Consider the following 17,598-nt stretch of genomic DNA (forward strand, 5'->3'; position numbering starts at 1 on the left):
AAACCCATCATTAGTACTCCTATATACTTTAGAAAATCGAATAGGACATCTAATTACTAAAAGCAGGACTTATAGCCTCTATAACACATTTAATCAGAATATTTTTACAGAATTTCATAATATATATATTATCTGTTACTATAATGATTCATTTTCGGGACAAACAGGACAGAATATGGGGTTCGGAACATCTGGTTGTAACTCGGGACTGTCCTGAATTTTTCAAGACGTCTGCTCACCCTGTGTTGTCCTCTCTCAGCTGTCTGGTGCCCCGTCAAATGATGAGAACTCAAGTTGACAGGCGACTATTTGAAAGCCATTAATGTACAGTATGAGTTACATGCAGACATGAAAGGATACACTTGAACTGACTGCTCACCGTAACCTGTAATTAGGCTATTCAAGGCCGGCTGGATTAAGGGTTTCCTTGCTAAAATATACAATTTAAAGCCATTATTTAGACAAGGCTTTGTTTATTAAAAAAATAATCAGGGATTACGCAAGCTACTGGTCATAAGCTAAATAAAATATCCTATTTAGTCGTCATTTTCTGATGTAAAACAAACAATTAGCTTGGGAAAAAAAACTGTGACTGACGGGCTAATTAGCACTGGCCACCAGAAAGAGGCTCCAACTGCTCAACTGATATTCAGCATCTTTTTAAAGTGCGCAAGTGCGAGTCGGTCCATATGAAGGTTTGGCCTGGACTGAGAAAACGTATTTTTTGCTGGAATTAATTTTAAAATCGCTTATGAGAAAATTATTGGTAATAATTTGGGATTTAGATCATTTTGGGTGTAATTTTAAGAGAGGAGACCATAGTAAATCAGCAAATTGGAGCCGAGTAGTGAGACCTATTTTGAGAGGCGGAGCTCGTCTCTGCTCCATTCGGCGAGGCGCGTTCGTAATGAAAGGAGCGCGTGAGCAGCGCTGGCTGTGACTTCCTCGCTCCTCGGCAGCTACATTGTGTGGAAAGCAGCACGTTGTTGGCTTCTGCACGCTGAACTTTACGCCGAATTAACGTTCTCCTGTTCAAGGAGAAACCAGATTCAAAGCTACCAGCTATTTCCCCAGACGTCTGTAAGTTACCCCAGCTTGCGAAAACATGTCGGCCTCGGCGGCAAAAGTGAGTAAAAAGGAGCTGAACTCGAACCATGACGGAGCGGACGAAACCTCCGGTAAGAGGAATGGCGGCCTCCTGTTCACCGCCATTTTCACTTTCTTCTCTAACATAATTTGCATTACCAACGGGTGCAATATTGTTAATAATTATTGTGTGAATTGCTTTGTTTTCGCTTAATGCCTCTGGACCTACTTTGCGGTTGACTACAGTGGCCGCTGCGTGTATTCACATTTCGAGAACAGCAGTTAGCTCCCCAGCTAGCGCGTTTATTAGCTCGCCGCTACTCCTGCCTGCTGTTGTTCAGTTCACACCGGTGCTGAGAGGCCATGTTAGCTAGCTCATTTAGCATCATCAGCGTGGCCAGTTATGTCGTTGGCTATTCACTGAGTGGTCATATACGATGCTAGAGGACTGTTGCTCTGTGTGCAGTTGTAAAATTGTTTCAGACTGAGCAATTAATGTTTACAGTGCTATTATGGTGCTCAGTGACCGGGAAAGTTTGCTATTTCATTTGGATATTAGCAGTTAGCCAGCTAGTGTTGTTGTTGTAGTATTACCTAACGCTAGCTGACGATGTTGTGTTTTGTTACTGGTCAAAATGCATTTAAATCCAGCGGTCCCGTTATCACTTCAAATATATATACAGAGAATTGGATAAATTATTCATCCATGTGAGCAAGGCTTTGGTAGTCAGGGAGGTCTATTCTGGCATCTGTCCTGGCTCAGGCTCTCACGTTATCGCGGCTCTGTGTGTGCAGTCAGATGTCCCACATTTAAACCACGCGGCCTTGTCGGTAGCAGCCAGCAGGAAACGGTGAGTGTCTGAGCCGCTAGAGCTGCAGCTATTGGCCGCTCATATTACCTTAACCTCCGGGGGAGCCCTGGTTTATATCTGCCAGATAACCTGACATCTACCATTACCTACTACGTATTAACGGTGGATTAGCTATTGTAAACACCGACAAGTGTTGGAATAGCGAAATATCACTCGTTTAGTCCCGTGTAGTTATCGGACTTGCTGTAAACTTAGTTGCGGCTATAAAAACACTCTGATAGAATTTAAACTTTAATTTATGCACACCTAACTTTGTTTGTGGCTACTGGTATATAAACACACCTTTTTATTGACAACTATCATATCAAATCTATTTTTTCTCTCAAACTTGTATGTTGAAGCGTGTATAGTGTTTCATATTTTTACACGTGTATTTCTTTTCTTCCACAGAGAAAGAGCAGCAAGAAGCTATTGAACACATTGACGAAGTTCAAAATGAAATTGACAGGTACTAAAAATTGTCCACTTGTAAATAGGGATGCACTTGCCCTAGTTAGGTTTGAGATTTTCTGTTCAGCAGACAAATTGAAGAGGTGATTAGTAAATCTTTTAAAGGAAGCAGAGCTAACTTGTGAAATCAGATGCTGTAATTTGTGGTTGGCTTAAAACCTGCAGAATCTCAGCCCCTCGTGGTGCATTGTTTGACATCTCTGTGCTTGAGTAAACATAGTCAAAACTTAAAATAAGAACCAATATTTTTGTATGCTCAATCAGCACAACAATCAAAACTGATTTTTACTTTGCATTGTGGTGTTTTTTGCCCCTTCAGGTTGAATGAGCAAGCCAGTGAGGAGATCCTCAAAGTAGAACAGAAATACAACAAACTCCGTCAGCCATTCTTTCAGAAGAGGTCAGAACTGATCGCCAAAATCCCCAACTTCTGGGTCACCACGTTTGTCAACCATCCACAAGGTGAGCAATTTAACATTAACATTTCACTGCCATACTCTAAGGGAAATAATTAAATCACTGTGACACAAAAATATGTACATTTGGGTGGGGACTGAAGTTGAAGTCTCGTCTGTATAATCCGTTTCCCGTACAGTATCTGCCCTACTGGGAGAGGAAGATGAAGAAGCACTTCATTACCTGAGCCGGGTGGAGGTGACAGAGTTCGAAGACATCAAGTCAGGCTACAGAATAGATTTTGTAAGTGTTGTCGTGTTGCTCACACACGTAACATGTAGGTGCAAGTTTTTTCTCATGTTCTTACCTGGGTGCATTTTATCTTCTAGTATTTCGATGAAAATCCGTACTTTGAAAACAAAGTACTTTCCAAAGAGTTCCATTTGAATGAGAGCGGAGACCCATCTTCAAAGTCAACAGAAATCAAATGGAAATCAGGAAAGGTATGTTTATCCTCCTGAGTTTTGTGAGCACAGCAAACGAGAGGGGAGGTAATGTGTGAGTCTTTTTTTTTACCCCTTCAGTTTACCTGCAACCAGTTAGGTAGCATTCTTATGGTACCTGTTTTTTTTCTACTTAACATTGTAGTTGTCTATTTATTTTTTTTATGAAATACTATTTTACAGTTGAACCCTGAGGATTTTTCTGAGTTACTATGCTAGCTTTAAGTTCTTAACTAAAGGACAGTAAATACTGAACCAGCATGACCTGACCTAAAGTGAGTGCTTGCATATGGGAATTTTTCTTACAGATATATTTATTTGTCTCCGTGTGTGTAGGACCTGACCAAGCGCTCCAGCCAGACACAGAACAAAGCAGGAAGGAAGAGGCAACATGAAGAGCCAGAGAGCTTCTTCACTTGGTTCACTGATCATGCTGATGCCGGTGCTGATGAGCTCGGGGAGGTCATCAAGGACGACATCTGGCCAAATCCTTTGCAGTACTACCTGGTATGTTTTCGATAGATTAATGTATCCTTGCTTGTGGCCTTTACATTTTACAAGCTGCCACTTTCCACAAAAAGCAGACTTTAAGCTGTCTCTGTACTCTTATTTTATAATTATGGAGATGTTCTGGGCACCATATCTTGCTGATAGAATGGAAAAAAACTTCGTTAAGTCTGGCATAATGGAAACGTGAGTGCTGAAAATTATTATTACCCCTAGGTTCCTGACATGGATGACGAAGAGGGCGAAGGTGAAGATGATGAAGAGGACGAGGAGGGTCTGGAGGACATAGATGAGGAGGGAGATGAAGATGGAGAGGAGGACGAAGAGGATGATGGAGAAGATGGAGAGGTAAACAAAGGGATAAAGTCAACTGGGTGTTGTTAACCGAAGTTTTTCAACACTCACTGATTGTCTGATGTCTTATTCTTTCAGGATGACGAGGGAGAAGACGACTAAGAAATAACATCATCTACCCAGACCCTCAACCTTCTATTCCCTGTTTGGTTTTTCCACTCACATTCGGGAGCAAAGGTTTTAATTTTTTTTTGTTTATTATTATTTTTATTTTATTTTATTTTTTTAAATCCGTGTGCTTCATTTTCCATTCTGAGGCCTCTTCACCTGTTGGTGCCATGTTATGTTCTCCTTTGACTCATCTTAGGCCAATGGCACTTTGCCCTGAATTGTGAGTAACATCCCCAAAGTCATCTCAAAAATAAATAAAAAAACCCATAAAAATAGAATCAGCACGGCATCCTGAGTAGAATTTGAAGACAATTCACACAGAATTCCTCCTGTTAAAGGTTGTGTGGTAAATTGACTAAAGCCATGGTGTAGTGACCCAGCGCTAGTTTACCTCTCAATATTTTTTTTCCCAGTTTTTTTTTTTTCAGTTGGGGTATTGATCCCTTGAAAAAAACTGTTATTTTTCCCCTATGTGGTTAACGAGTACCAGCTCATTCCTTTGACTTGTAATGTTTAGGGGGTGGGGGGTGGGGTAAGCTGGGGAGGGGCAGGAGTATGTTGGTTATTGGGGAGAGTGGTTATTTTGACACCATTTCTATGGGACTTTTTTTTTTTCATTGTATTGTTTTACAGATATCCATGAGATTTGAAATGACATTTTTAATAAAGAACAAAATGGAAAAAAAAACAAGCTTGTAAATTTTGGCCCCCACTGCTTCATGGGTAAAACAAACCTGTTATCTCATAGAATTTACATTTAATCACACTTTCCTTTTCCGCTGGGGGGAAAAGAAACTGTTTTAAATTTGAGGTGTACAACTTGCTTTGTTACAATAATAAAACTTACTGTGTTTACACGTGTGGGAGTTTTCAAGTGGGTGCATAGAAATTTATTTTAAGAGATTTAGGTAGCAAAGGCACCTGGGTTAATTGTACAGTCAAACAGCCCATCAGCTCATGAAGGATTTTGGAGTCATTAGTAGGCTTGAAGCAAAGTCCTCTCTTAAAAGACGATGGGTGATTAAAGCCAAGAAGGTGTGCTCTGACTCTTCGAAAGTGGTTTGTGTGATCGTATCTGGCCAGTCACTGGGCTGGAAGGCCCAACCTGGAGTGAGAAACAACAAAAAAATTCACAAATGATGACTTGTTAAGAAGTTTATAACCATACTTTTTTTTTGTAAAATTCCATGCAAGTGAAAATCTACTTGGCAATAAAACAGTTTCTGATCTAAAATAATGCAAATGTATTCAAATAAGTGGAAGGTTGGCCAAGTAAAAATGAAAGCCTTTTTCCTACTGCTTGCTCAGTGTGTAACCTTTCTTTGAAATTAAGAGAGACACTTGTTCACACGCCTGAAACACCAAACCCTGATCATGACAAATGGCGTGTATGGCACTTCTTTTTTTTTTTTTTTTTAAACCATATGCAGTTTAGTTTGTTTATTCCTAGAGAGACTGGTCTTAACTTGAGCTTTGACTTAAAATTGAAGTTATTACTTGCTCCCCAATGAACACTTACTATACTAATTTCTCACTATAATAGTCTGGCAACGTTACTTGAGTGTGTGTAATATAACAGATTGAATTTATTCATAACTTTATTGACTTGCTGTTCAATTTTATTTGTTGCATTGGGAATATAATCTCATAGTTGATGCTGATTTCTGTGAGTCTGAAACTAATACAATTATTTCAGGAGAAGTTATGAGTGCATGAATTAATTTAAACTTTAATAAAGTTGTTACAAATTTCATAATAAATATTATACAATTAAAATACTGTGGCATAGATACAAGTATTACATAGGAATACTCAAAGAAGTTAAGAACTTCATTTAATGAAATTATATTCCACAACAGACTGTTTTATGATTGACTAAATCCTGATTACCATGGTCTATGGCGTGGATGAACATGTCACATGATTAAGTATATTTATTTAAAAGGGATTATTAATAACATTATTTTATTAAGTAGAAGTGGTGTCTGTCTCGTCTCACAGTACTCAGACCTTACCACAAATGTGTACAAACTGCTTCTAGTCATGGAGAACTTGTAAATTCAAGGTTTTAAAATGTATACTGCATTTTTGCACCTTTACGGGTTCATACCCACCTAAATGACTTTTACACCGAGGACAGGTGGCCACCATCCAGGAGAACCCAGGGAACCAGGAAAAGTGTTTATCTGCCGGCCAGTGCGGGGTAACGTCAGCTTTTCTGAACGTGATCACCTCAAACTGGTGTCCGTGGGGGTTTTCGAAAAGCTGGATGTTAACCCTTCGGCCCCCGACCGACGTGTCGTTGCGGCTGGAGAGCGCCAGCCTGCTGGGAACGAAGTGGATGTCCGTCCCGTATGCCAGCTCATGCCCGCACGCCCTGCACAGTATCAGGGTGGCGGGGCTGGTCCCCCCCTCCTCTGCCGCGGCAGCACACGCCTCACCGGGCTGGTATGCAGCGGAATGAAACAGCAGTACAAAGGAAATATAGTGTATTAACCTCTCCAGCTGCTTTACAAGCTGCCGCAGGCTCCGTTTGCATGTCATTGCCGCCTCGCACGCACATGGAAGGCTAACACAAATTAGCTAACTGCTAGCTTAAGGTCCTAGCTAACAGCTTTGTTTTTAGCGGAGGTGGTGCATCCAGCAGACAACGATGAGTGTCGTTTGGTTATCAAATACCAATCGAAAGTACGCCAGATTCATCACATAAATATGTTAAGTGAAACAGTACTGACTTCCATTGTTGATATACTATTATTGTGATTCATGAACTTAAGCAACTAGCAATGAGAGCGTTAGCTAGCTCTGAGGGCTAACTAATGTTCGGAAGTGCCATGGAAAGAAACAGGAAATGCAGTCATCTCAACCATTTCCTAACTACGCACATTATAGTACAACAGGCACACAGTGTACTCTTTAAATTGTTATTCACTTTTGTTCAAGCAGAAAAACAATTTCACTGACATTTTAGCTACATTTGGTCGGTACAGAAACTTTTGTATTTGTAACCTGCGGTTCCTACACATTTGGGTTTTATAAATTAGTTCTATTGTGTTTTTGTTTTTAGTGTTTTATAAATTATTTTAATAATATATGTGTTTTAATAGTAGGTCTACACATCACGTATTACCTCCAGTGGTTACCACGGGCAACGTATATCTAAAACTCGCCTCCACCAATCACAGAACGAGATATTGCAAACGAGCCAATCAGGGCGCTCGTTTGTCGATCCAAACAACCGTCCGCTCCACAGACAAAAGTCGAGATTTATCTTGGCGAACGGGTAGCTTCTCTCGGAAATAATGAACTCCCACTTTTTAATATCTGTTTGTTTTGGTTTGCGTTGATCCTGGACGTGGTCTGAATGTTGTTTTAACGTCTCGAAAGAATGAAAACCCGTGATTCACCGCTCCTACCGCCGCCGATTCATGTGCATGTACCGGAGACCACACCTGTACATGTCCATATGAGGAGGAGTCCCAACAAGACACCACAGGTTATTAAACTACAACTTACAATATTAAACTGGAAATTCAAGTTGACATTTTCATAGGTCTCCTTTTGAACCCTGGATATGCACTGTGATCAAAGTTTACGTACCCCAAATGCATAGTACATTAATTTGTGTGTTGTAGCTTATGTGTGAAAATCATCACCTGCCTGATCTCACCTGCACTGATTTGTGTGTTTTACTATTTTGTAATTTTTCTTTTTGAACATAGTTATTATAGAGTTTACACTACGTTTTACTATAGCTTTTATTAAGAAGACCACATAATTAGGTGGACGAGGATGCCACAATGTCTATCTACTGAATCCCTCCTTTTTTCTGCAGAATGGGACAAATGGAGGGAGGCCAAAGGTGCGGACACCGTGGATTCCTCCAGGAAGACTGTCCTGCCGAAGAGATGTGGGCTCATCCAAGTGTCAGGTGTCTCTGGTGTTTATCTTTCACTGTAATGCTTTCAACCCGAGCCAGTAAATATGCTAGTAAATTACTACAGTGGGGATGAGGAAGGGTTATTCTGGCAGGGATTTGCTCCCCTAACAGGACAGACAGGTTTGCACTGAGTCCTGAATATGATGAAGCAAAGATTACAAACAAGGCTGAATTCAGCAGAATAGAAAAAGAAGAAATAACCTCATTTTATGGCCTGTGTACCGAGGACTAAAACAAATTTCTTTACATTCAAAGCTGTTGTAAATTCTTTTAGTTTTGTGGAACTGGTCATTTGAAACAGCAACATGCAAAAGCAGAAATTTGACCCCGTAAGGAAACGAGGAATAAGACAGACTGATGATAAGCAGAGAATCACTTAATACAGTAAATGATGTTACAGTGCTTTAACAGCCAGACACTGAAAGAGGGTTGCATGATTTTGTAATTAATTCGCACATAAACATGTTCCAAACACGTAAGGGTTGGATTGGATGAAATGCAAGATGCTTGCTGATGTGCATCATGTTTTATTGGTCAGGAATTAGGCAGAACTGAATACTTTAAATACATCAGATTCTTCAATATCTTTTATTTTAGTAACATATTTCAGTTCCTGATTTCCTGAATTCAAAACAAATATTTATGTATAACCATGCTGTACATTTTGTTGTCAAATTCAACATGAAACTTTTTTGAATCTAATCAAACATTTTCTGTATCTTCACTGAACATTAGTTTTGTTTTTGTCTCATGATCAGAGAAGCAGGGGGCCGCATCAGTCAGAGCCTGGGATCGGACATCAGCGGGATGCAGAGGAGCAGGAAGAGGAGCTGGCTGCAGTGTTCAAAAACCTCAGTGTTCAACTCAGAGATCAAGACAGCAGTCATCGTTTAAAAAAGTAGGAGTCTCTTCAGCAGCTGTAAAATGACAAAGCATTGTGCTGATGTTGCATATTCAAAGGAAACACAACCTAACAAACTTTAATAGTATTAAAAAAATGTATGGCTATGTACTTTTAATTTTCTTGGGAAATTTTCTTCTGTGATGTAGCTTCTTTTGGTGGATAGTGTTAATGTCTGAATGTAAACAATTGAGTCATCCCATCCAGACAGATTTAGCACAAAGAGTGTGCTTACAGTAAAAAAGCCAGGGCTTCTTTTTTCAGTTGCCATTTTTAATTGACATTTTGATGAGACACAGACTTTTGTATTTACAGTCACCAAAAAACAGATGCAGCAAAATGGTAAATTGAAGAAGTTACAGGACAAACAGTGCAATGTGTTAGTCTTCTCCTTTTACTGAAAAACTGTTGTACATATGCTGTTTTATTTGGTGGACTTTGTTCCTTTGCTTGAGAAACAGCTGTAGGACATTAAACCTGCTGTTGAGTACACAGAAGAGTCTCTCACTGTGGTACAATACGCTGGTGGATTTAAACTTATTGTGAATATTGACAAAATGCCATTTTTTGTGTGGATCAGATGCTACACTCTGCTGCAGCTTAACCTTACAAAATAACCAGAAGAGATGAAGGCATATGACAGATACTTCCCATATGATGACAGCTGTATACACATGTTGGTATTTTAGTTTGATTTTCTTTCCTCTTGTTTGCAGGTCGGATTCTAAGGGTCAGCACAGAGAGACAGACGTCCTCCTGAGGACGCTTGTAGAAGCAGAAATTGATGGCGTAGCGGTAGCTAATCAGCTGACTGCTCTGAAGGAAACTATTGACAGCCTCGCCAAGGTAAACTTTGCACCAATGATCATTCTGAGCGCACAGTTGGTCAGGAGGATGAAGGATAGATACAGGCTGAATGAATGAATGTACATAACATGTTTTTATTATTTAATGTTTTTTAGGACAAGCGTCTATCAAAATTGAATGCAGCTTCACTGGGACGGCAGCAGGAGTTGTTGTTAGAGAAGATAGAGATGTTTGACCACACAAATCACACCTTGCGAGAGCTCCTCAGAGAGTGGAGTGAATATGAGGTGAAGGAAGTAGAAGAAAATTTGAGGAGAGCAAATGTTAACATGCAGTAATTCTCCTCTGACTGTTATTTGAATGTTGTGTTGCTGTGTCCACAGAGAGAATCACTGATGTGGTCAGGAGAGAAAGATGCCTTAAAGAAGAGACTGGCTGACAGTGAAGCAGAAAACATTGTGAGTACTTGTCACTTGGTCCCATTCAGTGCTTCTTTGTTATTATCAGCCACAAGACATCTAGGGACATATGTCTCGTTCTTCTTTTTATCTTACAGCGACTTTTGGCCAAACTCAACAACAAGGAGAAAGAGGCGTCTAAGCTTGCTGAGCACTTGGACTTTGAAAGGGTTTGAACTACTGCTCTGGTTTACTTTAAGCTACTACAAGGAACAGCAGTGTTTCCACTGCCAAAAAACACAAAATATAATGTCAAAAATAAAAGTCTATAAAGAAGAATCCCCCCTTGCTTCTTTTTAACTGGCTAACCAAAACATTTCTTTCCCTCCATCGCTGCAGGACAACGCAAAGACAACGGAGGAGCTTACAAGAATCCTGCAGTCAACCCGTGACCAACTGGGATCTGAGCTGAGCAAAAAAGATGCTGAAAAGGCCCAACTGGCTGCTCAGGTTCAGGTCTGTAAATGTGAAATACAGATGTGGACCAGTTGTTTTCATCCAACACACACTGATGGCAAAACAGGTGCTGCTGTTGGTGTTAGAAGGAAATAGAGAGTCGAAGTCCTCAGTTGGCCACCATGGGTCCTTATTTTGGAAAATATATGTACACTGGTTAACTGCGAGAGACAAAAAATTATATATGACATATATGACATATGATTGTTGTAAATTTAAAAGATAATTTTACAAGTTCAAGTCTTGAAAAAAAATTCAGAACACATTTATTATTGCTTTACACAGACTTTAAGAAAATCACAGTTTGTTGTAAAGTATGACTGTGATGCATTTAGAGTCTCACCCAAAAGGCACATGCATGCTAAGTGTTAAAGAAGTGGTTAACTCTCCTTCTGTATAATAGAAGCCCTGAACATGGCCATACTTGATGAAGTATGCCAAGGTGATGGCCATATTGGTGCTGCAAGCAATGTAGTTCTTGCTCTTTCACAGATAATTAAGTGGTACTTTATTTTTACATTTTTAAAACAGGTGGTGATGTAAATTTATAAACATCATACGTGTAAGTCGAGGCACAATTCAGATGGGATCAAAAAATAATTTTTCTCTCACTCTAGACTAGTGTACAGATTTTTTCTGAAGGTCCTGTGGGGGACACTGGAAGTAGAGGCGAAAACCCTCATTCTTTTACAAACAACTGATTAATCAGTGTTACATATTGCCTCTTTCTCTTCTCTCATTTGACAACAGTCATTCTCTGTAGTCTTGAAAGGAGGCTCTGAAACATTTGTAGCTTGCTCCTTTGTGAAGGACAGCAGACGCAGTCTACAGGGCCAAAAAAAACATTCATGGAAACTTCTCAAACTGCTCTTGCTTATTATCCACAGTGCTCCTGAGAATAAGGGTAAATAAACTAGTGAAGCAATCTATTGGTGAAGTGATGATTGTATACAACTGGAACAAAATTGTTCTTTTAATCCTCTACTTTGATAAAATATGACTTGTGACATTGTGAACCAGTTGGAAATTTATTCAGTAGGTTTGTACTGAAAAAGTGTGTAATGGAGAAGGAGATAAAGGTTCTACCAGTTCTTGTCATTGGTTGCTCATATAGTGTTACCTGGTCTTTCAAGTCAGGTCAAATTGTATTTGTAGAACCCAATATCACAAATGACAGTTCGCCTCAGGGGCCTCCAGGGCAACTTCACAAGAGTAAGGAAAAACTCCCCCCAAAAAAACTTTTAATAGGGGAAAAGAATGAAAGAAACCTGTAAGAAAGTGGATGATGCACAATCTTATTTGACCCTCTGAAATCATCATCATCAACTTTTTTTTTCAGTTATAATGTCAGGCTTCCCTGGAATTACTGATTTTATAAGGAAAATTACTGGTCAAAAAATAAAAATTGCTCCAGATTTAGATATTTATGCAGGTATTTATTAGTTTTAGTTTGATGTTCAGTGATCCAGATGTTTTATTTTGGTATTTGTTACTTTGACTTAGATGCTCAGTTCAACAGATATCCAGTTTCTGACCTTGTAAAATGTTTCATTATTATTTTTAAATATTATTTCTATTATATCAGCCTATAAAAATGAATGTTGTTCTCCTTGTCTTTGTGTGGAGCAGAGCATGCAGCAGAGCCATGAGCAGCAGCAGGAGGAGCTGCAGGTTCTGCAGGAGGAGCTGCAGACTCTGAGGCAGCAGAGGGAGACGGAGAAGGAGGAGCAAGGGCGGCAAGACCAGGAGGCGCTGGCCCTACTCACCGAGCAGGCTGAGCAGATGGAAGAGTCCGCCAGACAGCTTGCGGTAAAACTGCAGGAGAAGGTCAGTATTAGGGTTGAGCAATTAATCTAAATATTATCAAAATCACATGAAGCACTGTGGTGCTACAGAGATGGCTATATTCTACAGACTTAAGAGAATGTGCGTGTTTGGAACAAACCTCAACAAAAGTATCATCATAATTTTTATTAATTAATTAATTTTATTTTTTCATTTAAAATGAAATGCAAATTACCATTCTCGCTGAAAAAATAACTCGTATTGCAAACAATGTCTGTCAAAATAATCACAATATGATGATAATGACGATTTTTTGCATTCAGCCCTAGTGAGTATTTAGAGGTACCACATGTCTGCAGCACAATGTGTGAACATTACAGAGCATCAGAGTGGTGGGCAGAAATGGTCCTATAACTTGATGATGAAAAACTTACATGTCTTTCCAAGCAGTGTCCTGGTTTCTGAGGATGATCCACAGACCTCCCTGTGGCTTATCTTGCATGCAAATGAGTTGTCTCACTGGTGGCGGTGTCTTGTCTGATCGCACAGTTTTATGCAAATCGAGTTCAAATGAAGTTCAGCCAGCCTCTTGGTTCAGTAGTAATATTCCAGTGAAACACACAAAGACCAGATTCTGAGGTGAGAACAGGTTACTGTAGCACTTTGAAAGCAAACAATGGCTGAGTTTGTACAGCACAGACTACAGTACAGACATATTGTGGAAATGGACAGTTTCTCACTTGTTGAGTTTATTTCGCTTCACTGTAAATCTTGTATTACAGCTCCTTTCTCCTTTTATCAGGCGTCTAACCACAGAAGTACAGGTTTCAAATAACTTGAAAGGCTAAAATATCAACAATAATTACTAAACGACTTGTGTATTTTTTTTTAAGGAGTCACAGTTGGCTCAAGCTCTGTCCACCTCCAGTGACTGGTGCCTCCGCCACTCAAAAGAGGTAGCTGCTAAAGGACAGCTGGAAGAGGAGATTTCTGCTTTCAAACTGTGAGTGCACATTTTGAGACACACATTTAGCGTCTTGCTGCAAAACTTTTACTACTATTATTTATTAAAAATCATCCTTATTTACAAGGAGGACTAGGCAATCACATCAAAATTGTACTTATGTCTGATGAACTTTTCATGATAGAATTTTATATGTATTCGTAATGTAAGGGTCGTAACACTTTACGTGGAGCAGATATTGATTTAATTGATTTAATTAATTGTTTTAAGCTTTACATACCCTCTTCCATCACAGTCAGGTGACGGAGCTGAGCTCTCGGCTTCAATCAGCGGAGGAGAGGAGTCGGACGGAGAAGGAGGAGCTCAGGGATCAGCTTCATCATCTCAGTGCCGAAAACGCCTCCACCAAACTGGACAACCAAAGACTCGAGGTACATTCAGAAAAATCTATTTAATCAGTTTCTTTAAGATTTATTAAAACAAAAGCACCTTATTCACTACGTCATGCTTTTAGGATGAAAAAATATGTTTTTAAAGCAAATGTTCTCCATGTTATGTGACGTGAGTGTTCATAAATCATCACACAAATTTATTTTGCTGCTTTTATGGCTTGGTTTTTTTTTGTTTTGTTTTGATGGCTTCTTCTTCTACTGTTTCATAATTTCTGTGAATGAAAGGAAATATATATCGATGCCATTTAATATAAACCTGAATTATATTTAGGGCCAGTTGGCGTCATCTGAGGAGAAACTCAGAGGTTTCCAGTCTGAAGCACGTCAGCTGAAATCCTCAATCAAAAAGCACGAAAACCTGGTGGAGAAATACAAGAAGAAGGTACAATCACACTCAAACCTGCAAACAAATGACAAGTAACTTGACATGAACATGATTTGCTTTTTTAAATGCTGTTGCAAAGGATTTCTACAAGTTTTGGCAAATTCTTACTGAAATCGCGACACTTAGCTAAAGGCTCAGCTCAACCACATCACAAAAAAACATAGAATCTTTCTTAACTTTAGCGATGGTAAGTCATGCATGGCTTTCTTAGATAAATGAAAAATGATTTTATTGAAATAAGTCTTTGCTCTGGAAATCATAATGTCCTCAGGGAAACACTTAAGAAAGTGTTTGCATTTACTGTGTCTGCTGTGTTATAGTGACATACTTCTCTGTGCAGGTCCAGCAGGCTCGTCTGGAATCGGAGGAGTACTGCCTGAAGCTGGAGATGACGCAGAAAGAGGCGCGGGAGGTGAAGGTGAGCCTAGAGAGGGAGAAGGAGCAGGTGAGGAGGGAGCTGCTGGGCCGGCTCAGGGAGCTCGAGACCCTGCCTGACAGACTGAGGAGGACCGAGCAGCAGCTCAGAGACGCACAGCAGGAGGCTGACACCCACGAGAGGAGGAACGTGGCACACAATGCCGCCCTCTCTGAAGTCAGACACAAGGTACCAAACTGAACCTATGTAATAATAAGTAGAAGAAGAAATAAGTGAAACTCCTCTTGTAATTTTTTTTTACACCTGATTATGCAAATTAAACAAAAATGTCACAGTGATGGCTACAGGTATACATTTAAGGAATCGAAGTTTCAAAATGAATGCTGCAGATCTTGCCTTTAATCCCTACAAACGAAAGAAACTGATTTAAAAAGTCAAACTTTCCTCTCAGCTGCCATCTATTGCAAGAAACAGTCTTGCAATCTCCCTACATTGTAATTTACTTCAGCCAGAGTGTTATTGGCTGTAAGAATGCAGAGTGAATGTCTTCTTTTTTTCTGTGTTTTGGAATATTTTGTCTTCATTTGAAAGCACAGCACAGACATGAGTGATGACATGTATCAAAGGCTCCCAGCTGGTCTCAAACTTGGGACTTTGCTAGTCTACAGCCAGTGAACAGTCCACCATGAGGTGGATTTCTATCATGACACTGTGTTCCTCTGCAGGTGGAACAGCAAGGCACTCAGCTGGAGACGTTTCAGCAGAGGAACCTGCTGCTGCAGGAGGAAAACAATGTTCTCAAAGAGAAAATTCACATCTTAGAGAGGTACAGACACTTTCAGAAAAATAAGTAAATACATTTTTAAGCCTAGAGTATCACTTGTACCCCGTTTTTGCAGACATAACAAAACAGCTGTTTATATTCTGTGTTGTTTGTTGCAGAAGGCTGGAGGACGTGAAGGTAGAAAACAAAGGAATGTCTCAGGCGCTGTCCTCAAAGGAAGCTAGTATCCGCAGCGTTGAACAGGAGCTGGAGGAGAAGACTCGAGAGTGCAGCATCCTGTCCAGACAGTTACAACAAACTCTGGACGACGCACAGAGACAGGTATGAAACTATATAGTCACTTCTTTAAGCTGTCCATCAGTGACCATCATCAATTACTGTTTTTTGATGGACTGAAATAATCTAACAATTGATTTATGAATTGTACCGGAATATGAGAGTCCATGTAAACATAGTGAGGAGAACTTTAACTCAACTTTCGTATGCGTTCTGGCCTGCAGGTGGACGAGAGCATGCATAGGGTTTTGGCCAAAGAGAGAGCATCTCAGTCTAAAGCCTTGGACCTGCAGAGTCAACTGAGCCGAGCCAAAACAGAGCAGAGTCAGCTACAGCGAAGCAAACAGGAGGTATGTCACTGCTCAACATGTTTCCATTCAACAGTGGAGGAATGTAATTAAGTACATTTACTCAACCACTGCACTGTACCTAAATGTACCTACAATGTTGAGATACTTGTATTTTACTTGAATACAACATTTAAGAGGTAATTATTGTACTTTTGTTTCACTACATTTATCTGACAGATGAGTTACTAGTTACTTTTCAGGTCCAGATTTTGCATGATGCGTTCTCACATATTAAATGACATAACAGTACATGAAATAGATTAAATGAGCTCTACCTTGACAACATTAAAGTTGTGCTTACATAAATGCATCAATTTCAGTTTCAATAAGCCCCACCCAAAGAGTGTAAATCAAAATTCAAAAATGTTTTTGTGTGTTTCTCTTTTTCTTCAGATGGAGCGTCGTTTCCAGAGTCAGCTGCAGAACATGAAGGACAGACTGGAGCAGTCAGACTCAACAAACCGCAGCCTGCAGAACTATGTTCATTTTCTCAAAACCTCATATGGAAACGTGTTTGGTGACTCTTTGATTGCAAGCTGACTGCAAAATACTCCATCCTGACCAACATTCAACCATTCCTGAAGCATTTTAGTAGACCTAAATGACATTTATTGGTGATGGCCTTTGACTTGAGAGTTTTATATACTATCTATGAACTTTATAAAAATGAAATGCTTACATTATAGTTGCCTGAAATGTATTTATATTATTTTGAATAAATTACTTCCTGCACTAATGGCATTTGTTTTCGAAATCTTGCATCTTTCATTTGTGAGAAAAACTGTGCATTTTGTTCTGACAACAAATTTACACCTCTTTTAATTCCCTAAGTAATAGTTAACAGTAGGCTCTTTTACAGCCAAACTTAAGTTGCATGTTGTATTTCTGTATAAATTATAAATACCACATGCAGTTTTTAAGTCAACTCCTATAAGAAATTACCTATTTAGAATATTCAACTAAGTTAACTTATGCCAAGCCCTATTCAAAACTTTAGTAATTCAAGATATTCTTGTTCATTGCCAAGCACTAAAACCATAAACGGCATAATTTATGACAATTTATAAGTTAATCGGGTCTGTTCTTTAATTCGGCATAGTTTTTGATGCAGCATATTCTTGCTTAATTTAAATGTCAGCATTTATAATTTGGTCGTCAGGGAACGTGTGCGGTAACAGCAGCGTGCACCAGATAAAACTACGGCATGAAATGCATATTGGAAAATGGCTTAACGCCGGAATTTGAAGATATTGTATGTATGTAATTGAGCTAGGCTTGTATTTGAATGAACAGGCTGGACTGACAGGTGTCGGGCCATTATCATTTCAGAACGTAGTTTTCCATGTTGAGCCACCGCTTCAGAAATAAATGAACATAAATATCGT

At 39.5% G+C, this 17,598-nt stretch overlaps 3 protein-coding genes across 3 annotated transcripts; 2 read left to right on the forward strand and 1 right to left on the reverse strand.

Annotated features, from left to right (window-relative positions):
• The first annotated feature begins 886 nt into the window (after positions 1–886).
• seta (SET nuclear proto-oncogene a) lies at positions 887–5,136 on the forward strand. Its single transcript, XM_084728210.1, has 8 exons — positions 887–1,178; positions 2,349–2,406; positions 2,728–2,870; positions 3,004–3,107; positions 3,194–3,307; positions 3,644–3,814; positions 4,031–4,162; positions 4,247–5,136. The coding sequence occupies exons 1-8, from the start codon at positions 1,106–1,108 to the stop codon at positions 4,268–4,270; spliced, it is 819 nt and encodes a 272-aa protein (XP_084584336.1). The 5' UTR covers positions 887–1,105; the 3' UTR covers positions 4,271–5,136.
• On the reverse strand, positions 4,353–7,158 carry LOC146320088 (uncharacterized). The gene is made up of 2 exons (XM_084728211.1): positions 6,394–7,158; positions 4,353–5,384 (listed from the first exon to the last, which is right to left on the reverse strand). The coding sequence occupies exons 1-2, from the start codon at positions 6,821–6,823 to the stop codon at positions 5,230–5,232; spliced, it is 585 nt and encodes a 194-aa protein (XP_084584337.1). The 5' UTR covers positions 6,824–7,158; the 3' UTR covers positions 4,353–5,229.
• A 362-nt stretch (positions 7,159–7,520) lies between these two features.
• LOC146320089 (outer dense fiber protein 2-like) lies at positions 7,521–16,947 on the forward strand. The gene is made up of 17 exons (XM_084728212.1): positions 7,521–7,775; positions 8,115–8,210; positions 8,978–9,117; positions 9,837–9,966; positions 10,083–10,214; positions 10,311–10,385; positions 10,484–10,555; positions 10,725–10,841; positions 12,471–12,668; positions 13,520–13,629; positions 13,886–14,021; positions 14,314–14,424; positions 14,768–15,031; positions 15,529–15,629; positions 15,746–15,908; positions 16,088–16,213; positions 16,607–16,947. The coding sequence occupies exons 1-17, from the start codon at positions 7,668–7,670 to the stop codon at positions 16,751–16,753; spliced, it is 2,226 nt and encodes a 741-aa protein (XP_084584338.1). The 5' UTR covers positions 7,521–7,667; the 3' UTR covers positions 16,754–16,947.
• Positions 16,948–17,598: the final 651 nt, after the last annotated feature.

This window comes from Lutjanus erythropterus, chromosome 10 (genome assembly GCF_056507025.1).
Source record: "Lutjanus erythropterus isolate fLutEry1 chromosome 10, fLutEry1.hap2, whole genome shotgun sequence".
Lineage (NCBI taxonomy): Eukaryota > Metazoa > Chordata > Actinopteri > Lutjaniformes > Lutjanidae > Lutjanus > Lutjanus erythropterus.